The 7,867-nt window shown below is 42.2% G+C and overlaps 1 protein-coding gene across 1 annotated transcript; it reads left to right on the plus strand.

Annotated features, from left to right (window-relative positions):
• Positions 1-1,329: 1,329 nt before the first annotated feature.
• On the plus strand, positions 1,330-7,832 carry atp5pb (ATP synthase peripheral stalk-membrane subunit b). Its single transcript, XM_061844776.1, has 7 exons — positions 1,330-1,478; positions 2,430-2,466; positions 2,556-2,701; positions 4,434-4,597; positions 4,770-4,895; positions 6,290-6,469; positions 7,577-7,832. The coding sequence occupies exons 1-7, from the start codon at positions 1,346-1,348 to the stop codon at positions 7,652-7,654; spliced, it is 864 nt and encodes a 287-aa protein (XP_061700760.1). The 5' UTR covers positions 1,330-1,345; the 3' UTR covers positions 7,655-7,832.
• Positions 7,833-7,867: the final 35 nt, after the last annotated feature.

Here is a 7,867-nt window from a genome sequence, read left to right on the forward strand (position 1 = left end):
GTGTGTCACTTGTATAAGACGTGCATCAAAGCATAAAAGGTATGGAAGTAAATTAGCGCCACCAGGATTTGAATTTGAAATACCAGAGAAAACTTTTTGTTGTTGTTGTTGCAACAATGCAATTTGGATCGTGCGTTATATGCAAATAAATCTGTTAATGACAACGTTTGGATACAGAGTCAAACTTTGCGATGCGTTTGGTTTGCTCGTTGAGGCCTAAAAACCGATGCGAAACAGGAGTTGCAGCAGGCAAGCTAACGTACGACAATAATTTGACAATTTTGAATGGAAGTAAATGTGGGCCACCAGGATTTTAATTTGAAATGTAAAGTGATTCCATTTTCAGTCGTTGTATTTCAGTGTAACTTTTGAATGTTAACAATTCAACTGGCTACAATTCGCCGTCTGAAATTCACCGCCTGTGCCACCGGGCAGGATTATGGCAGGTCAGAACCGAATAGCCGGCCAATGGCAGTCACGCTTTCTTAGTCACGTGACGTCACATACTAAGAAAGTGTAACTGGATTGGCTGGCTGTTTGATTCTTACGGAAGCGTATTGCTGCCACACCAAAAAAAAAAAAAAAAAGGTTGTGTTTCACATTATAATGCGAATCATTTCACGTTATAACGTAGATTTGTTTCACATAATAACGTAGAAAATAACAAATAAATAAATTTCACCCCTGTTTACCCCCCCTTCCAAAAGACAATTACTTCCAGTTCGGGTGGGGGTTAGCAATATACTTCCAAAAGACATAATTTATTCATTTAGTGTTGCCGAACTATCCATCTAGCAGAAACACCATTTCGAAGCAATAACTTCCGGTTCACGTCCCCGGCAGAGCCAATTCGGCTTCTTCTTTTTCAATCCTAAATCATTTTTAATAAAGGTGAAGGGGTGTTATTGAAGATCTGGGTAGATGTACAGGAATGTATATGTTCGATATGTATAACTCTAAAAAGTCTCCACCCACCCGAACCGGAAGTAATTGTCTTTTGGGGGGGGGGTTAGGCATGAAATGTATTTATTATTTTCTACATTATTATGTGAAACAAATCTACATTATAATGTGAAATGATTCACATTACAATGTGAAATTAGATTTTTTTTTTTTTTGGGGGGGGTGTGGCAGTAACACGCTTCCGCAAAAAAATTGTGATCACTTCACATTTCAAATTCAAACCCTGTTCCCCGTGGCATTTGAAATTCAAAAATCCCGGTGGCGCATATTTACTTCCATAAAAAGCTTCGACCCGCTTTTCAATCTCAAACTGGCGAGCAACCCCACCTAGCGGTAATTATTTGTAAGTGCCAGCCCTTTTTTTTTTTTAAATCCTCGCGAGATGGCACGGGGCAGTTCTCGTTCGCTGCTCCTTGCAGAAGGGCACGAAGAGACCGAAGCAAGGTGCCCGGTGTTCGCGAACGATTTGGCCCTTCATTCGTCTACCATGCTGTCCAGGCTCGTTGTCATTTCAGGTACGAACCCCTCGAGTGTTTTCAGTTTCAGGTTATTGATTGAAGGCAACCTAATCGTGCCACGAGAAAGTATTGAGCCCATATTTGGGCCAAAGCTGAAGGGTAAAGTGAAGGCCCCTCGCTGAATGAGCGACTAGCTAAATGCTAACGTCACCAAGCGACATGGAAAGGACTTGAAAAATTCGCAAGTTGTTTGGCACATTGTCGAGGGTACACATTTTCATTTGCGTTTAAGCAGACAACGAGTTAGCTTGTGAATTCGTTCCGGACTGTCGGTGTCACCTTTCTTGGCAGCAAGCGTGGGGGGACTGCCTTATCATACTTGCAGTCATCATTTCAGATTATGCAGTTTTTGTCTGTTTCTGTGTAAGATTTGGAAGATTACGCCATTTACATGAACCTTTAAAGCCGATTCCAGTAATATACAAACTTTCCCGCGACTAATATCAAGATGATTATGTATCTGAAAACTGGTGACAATGCACCAATTTCTGGCCAACGTATTAGGAAGACAATGGAGATTTCAATGTGACCTTTTTGTTGTTGAATTTCTTTCTTATTCTTATCCAATTTTCAAAAGCAAAATATATCTTTTGAAAGCTTCCGAAGCGAAAACAGAAGAAAAATGAACAAATTAGTCATTATAGACAGTTTTAACACTCAAACATAAACGTATAACCAAATTAGGATTCAAGAATACACAAACACAAGTTGTTGAAAAGCATAGGAATTAATAAATACAGGGATTCCCCCAGTTCTCAACCACAATCTGTTCCAAAGGCTAAAGGACATGTCTATTTTCAAACTTTAAGTCATCAGAAAAAATGACCCACGAAGTAAAGATACCCGAAAAATGTACTTTCATACAGAAAAGGATTGCAAATTTGATCACATTGATGAAGTTGATTTGAAGGGATTCAACCATTAATATTGTTTTTGTTTTATTTTCAGCTAATGCCTTGAAAGGCAGCGGCCCCCTCGGAGCTGGGTGTGTGTACTTGGAAAAAAAACACAGATTTTAGACTGGTGATTATTCCTTTTTGCTTACTTTTATCTATTTATTGCCTTCCCATTTAGCGCGGTCCAGGCGTCTCGCTCCCTGCACGCATCATGCCAGAGTCTGGCCCCGGTTCCCCCTTTGCCAGAGAAGGGAGGCAAAGTCCGTCACGGGATCATTCCGGAGGAGCTTTTCCAGCTTTTGTACCCCAAAACTGGAGTGACAGGTCAGTTGACAGTCACGCATAAAGGCAAAAACAAAGATGAGTTTCATAAGTAGCGGACTCATTAAGCTGCAGTAATTTTGCTAGTTTTTTTTGTGTATATATACCATAATTTCTCAAAAATAATGCTCATTTTTTTTCCCAAAATATTTTCAAAAAGTCAATAGAGCGCATTATATTTGGGTATAGATGAAAAATAAAAAATACAATCACATTGTATAGTCGTGTACAGGTAAATTGTGGTTAAAAAAAGGTATACATATACATTTCGATATGATATCCAATGTCTTATGTTACACATTTATTTATATATATATATATATATATATATATATATATATTACGGTAATGAGCGTCACTAACCTGAACTCTGACCTCCTGGAGGGGGGCTTTGCATTTTACGATCGTTAGCGTTGGATATTTGTTGCTACTGCATCAAACGACTGCCGCTGAGTTTGTTTTAATTTAAAGAAAATGACTACAAGGGGTAGTTTATCAGCTGCTTTTAAAAGAAATATGTCATCCCTCCTGCCAAACCGGAAGCAAAACAACGTGAGCTGAAACGGTGTAGTACGATCGTACGGTCATTTAGGGGGAAAAAAAAAAAAAATGGGATAGCGCACGTGATTGAAAAAGTGCCCATTACGTTCATTTCTACGTAGTTTGAGCTCTCGATTTGATCGCGACCTGACGCTATGAAGCGCTGCGACAGCTTGTAGCCTGCGCTGTTAGGACGGTGGACCTTCGCCTCCAAGCGCTGACAATAATGAGGAATAAAGGGAACCAAGAGTCTTAGGATTCAAAAAATGTTTCCTCACAAACACCGTGGACGGCACAGAGGATGACATGCCGTGGGAGCAAGATGGGATGTCCATGATGCAATGCAGGGGGCACCAGAACTGGACCAAGTCATCAGTGATGAGCTCCACAGCGATGCACCAAAGGTGGATATTTTTCAGATTGGAGATGAGTCAGATGCTTCTTTTGAAGTCTTGGCCAAGGATGTGTAATGTCGTGGATAAACCGCTCTATGCACAAATATTTAATGCCAAAAAATATTAAAGTTAAACAGTTTATATTTTTAAGACTGTAATATGTGTGAACAGTATTAATAAAATGTTGTGCCATCAATGAGCTTTTATTTTTGTTGGTTGAGGGATTCTGTTCTGACAATTGCAGGGACCAGGACAAGCGTTTCCTGCGGCCTGTCCCGAGTTATATATTACCGCTACATCAGCGCATGCACAATGATTATTAATAATGATTCTTGTATGGGCAGTTTTTGAAAAGCAATACAAATACAAACCTAGCAAAACATAAATACAGATCATTCCTAATATTTAGAGCATATGGATAGCAGCAAGTTGGTGGTGCGGATTGTACATTGGTAGAAGGGTTTTTCCTGAATATTTATTTATTTTTGGGGTCAACTTTGAGGGTGCGCATTATACTTCAGAACGCATTATACTTGAGAAATTATGGCAATGCTTTTGTTGTTAACCATAGATTAATTGATCATCGTCAGAAGCCTGTCACCACATCCACTCTTAGGGTGTTGACCCAAAAAAAAAAAAAAAAAAACAGAATTTGAAAAAGCATTAGACTCCGTTATTTTCTGCATCCTTGCTGACATTTTTTTTTTTCCCCATGAAATTGATATTTGAATGGATTCCGTTTGGTACTACTAGTAATAGTAGATTAATGCCTGACACTGAAAGTCTCTCTTTCCATCTAGGACCTTACATGCTGGGCACGGGCCTCCTCATCTACATGCTCTCTAAGGAAATCTACGTCGTCAACCACGAGACGTTTGCCGCCGCCTCCATCGGCGCCGTCATCATCTACGGCATCAAGAAATTCGGTCCGAACGTTGCAGCTTTCGCCGACAAACTCAACGAGGTTGGTGGACTTCTCGTATGGGATCTGTTCACACAAACGTGCGACCCGTTTTAGGTCAAGCAGCAGGGTTTCATCACCAAAAGTTGTGAAATGTCACCCAAATGTGAAATATATTTTAACTTTTTTTTTTTTGTGAGCATTCTGGGTTTCTAAACTCCTTTTGTGTTTCTAGGACAAAGTGGCCAAAGCTCAGGAGGTGAAGGACTCGGCAATGTCCGGCCTAACTCAGGCCATCGAGGATGAGAAGAAGGAGCAGTGGAGAGCGGAGGGCCGATCAGCGCTATTTGATGCTAAGAGGGTACGTCGGCGTTTATTTTGTTTTGGGTTTTCATCGAACATCCGGCACAGAGTGTCAACCAGCCATCCGGTCCAGGAACCGATGAAAACTTTTCACAGCCGACCCTTGACTCTTACCCCCACACCTGAAGTGAATCAATATATGGACACCATGAACGGCGAGCCCGTGTAGCATTTTGATACATTACGGTATATTGTACTTCATCACATTTATGAAACCATAAAATCATGTAATAGTGAAGGAAAAATCGGGTTGCTACAGAGAGAGGACAAGGGCGAGAATGAAAATCATGTATTTTTAGCGCCGCGCTCGGTTTCAGTCATTTAATTCTTATTTACCGCTCACATAAATGGAAAAACGTCTGTCGCTGTAAAACACAAAATGTGTATTGCAGTGTGCTGTTGCCCATTCGCAGTTTACCGTTCACAGCCTTGCATATGTGGGGATTTTTGTCTTAAATTGTCTCTGAAATAGACGGGGTGCCATATAATGTGGCGCACCTTATGTGCACGCTGAGTTCCAAATTTTCTAAATGTTCTGTGACTTCTCCACTGAAGTACACTTGAACACACCAGTTACATTGTTAGCACAAGTTCTTGCATGTGTTTCAGCGCATATGGAAGCCACCACACGATGGCGCTCACGAGGCAGTGAGGAACAATTTCAATTTTACAAGCTTACATTGTCCCATACACTGGCAGTGTAGGCAAGTCAAGATGTTTTTTCCACACTCACGATGTCACATCGAAACTATCCATCCATCCATTTTCTTTGCCGCTTATCCTCACGAGGGTCGCAGGGAGTGCTGGAGCCTATCCCAGCTGTCGACGGCAGGAGGCGGGGTACACGCTGAACAACAAATCGCAGGGCACATGGAGACAAACAGCCGCACTCACAATCACACCTAGGGGCAATTTAGAGTGTCCAATTGATGTAGCATGTTTTTGGGATGTGGGAGGAAACTGGAGTGCTCGGGGTGCCTTATGGTCACAGAAATATGGTACATATCATACACGGGTTTTTTAATACTGCATCTATTTTTTTATAGGGAGGTAAGGGGAGGTAAGGAACGTAACCACCGTGAATAATTTGGCAATACTTCAATTTATATGCTGTATTTGTATGGCGTGGGAGCGGTGCAGCGGCAATCTTTTCCGGCTTGCTGAAAATCTGGAAATGTGTTTTTAGCGCGCGCGAAAGATTGTGCATTTTGATCGGGTAGTTGCGAGGCCACCCAAAATCAAAAAAGCAAAATCATTGCCCGACTGATCGGCCACGCATGGGTTCTAACGCATCACAGTGAAGCCCGACGAGAAGACGTTCACAGCCAGCGTTTTGTAGCCCGGGTCGTCCATCCAAGGTCGCGTAGTCACAGTGTGTCTCTCCATGCTCAGAACAACGTAGCCATGCTGTTGGAGACCAACTACAGAGAGAGGCTACACATGGTGACCAATGAGGTGAAGAGGCGCCTGGACTACCAGATTGCCCTGCAGGACCTCCAGCGCCGCATGGCCCAGGAGCACATGGTCAACTGGGTGGAGAAGAACGTCGTGAGCAGCATCACCCCTCAGCAGGTGCTGTAATTCTCATTGGGACTTTTATGCGCAAATATCTATGCTTCAAATGATTTTTTTTCGTCACATCGCCCTTTTCAAGAACGTAACAGAGTTGTATGACGGATGCAAATGCCTTCTCGGCTTCTCCCTAATGAAATTTATGACGTAAAGATGTCAAAAGGTCTTGGAATGTAACATGGTATAAAGTTGGCAGAGTTTCATATTTCTCGTACCGTAATTTCCGGCCTACTGAGCGCACCCGATTATAAGCCTCACCCAGCACATTTGTAAAGGAAATACCATTTGGTACACACATAAGCCGCACCTGTGTAAAAGTCGCGAGTGCCCGCAATGAAACACGAGAAAAATAAGGAACGTAACTTAACGTTACGCTATGTTATATTACTTACAAAGAAAGATGGTACACAGAGAGTTTTCAAAGTTTTAATAACTTAGTAAAAAAAAAAAAAAAACAGCTGTGCCAGCTACACAGTAGCAACAAGGTAGCACAGCACTAACAGGGCCAGTTAAACAAAAACGTACCTAAATCACGGCAGTAACACAGCAGCAACACGCTAGTGTGGCGCTAACAGGACCAGTTAAAAAAAAAAAAAAACATACTGGTAAAAATCACTGAGACACGACAGTAACACAGCAGCACCACGCTAGCGCAGCGCGAAAAGGGCAGGTTAAAAAAAAAATACAGGTAAAAGTCACTCCCTCGGCACATATATTCCACCGATCTCACTCTTGCAATTTTCCGCTCGAGTGCCCCTTGCGGCCATTTAAAAATACGCACAATTTAACCGCATCGCCGCATTGCTAACTCGAACTAACCCTAGCGCGGCGCTAACAGGACCGGTTATAACAAAGCATACCGGTAATTGTTCCACCTGACGCTATAACGCTCTGAAATAGTTTTGCAAAGATCCATTATTTTCTCGTGAATGAATAGACTTTTTCAGACCGATCAAGTAAAATTGGGTGACGACTAATGTGCCGCAGCCACACTCTTTGGGGATCAATTCAAAAAGTTGAGCTGATCGCTAACCCTAGCGTGTTAGTGTAGTAGTTACGGTTTCCCGTTCAAAATGTCGTGACGTGCACGTGTGGGTTTCGTTTCAGGAGAAGGAGAGCATTGCCAAGTGCATCACAGACCTGAAGGCTCTGGCCAAGGCCACTCAGGCCAAAGCGACCGCCTAAACTGTCCAGTCCCGAGCGCCTCTTAAAAAGCCCCCGACTCATCGTTCCAAGACGAGACGGGCACTTTTTCTTTTACGGAATCAACTATTTGCCCCTTATAGTCGGTGTCTGTCACTCTTATGGGTGTGTACAGTATTTCCACATCATCAAATAAATGCTTGTCTTTATTCAACCTCAATGGCGGTTTTTTTTTTTTTTTTTTTTTAAACTCTT

This window comes from Syngnathoides biaculeatus, chromosome 2 (genome assembly GCF_019802595.1).
Source record: "Syngnathoides biaculeatus isolate LvHL_M chromosome 2, ASM1980259v1, whole genome shotgun sequence".
NCBI classification, from domain to species: Eukaryota; Metazoa; Chordata; class Actinopteri; order Syngnathiformes; family Syngnathidae; genus Syngnathoides; species Syngnathoides biaculeatus.

Bases quoted from the DNA above. Each gene is read 5' to 3' on its own strand.
- atp5pb (XM_061844776.1), top strand. From the start codon at position 1,346: ATGGCACGGGGCAGTTCTCGTTCGCTGCTCCTTGCAGAAGGGCACGAA. The intron at 1,479-2,429 runs GTACGAACCCCT...TTTTATTTTCAG, and splicing joins CAGGCTCGTTGTCATTTCAG to CTAATGCCTTGAAAGGCAGC. The intron at 4,896-6,289 runs GTACGTCGGCGT...CTCCATGCTCAG, and splicing joins CGCTATTTGATGCTAAGAGG to AACAACGTAGCCATGCTGTT.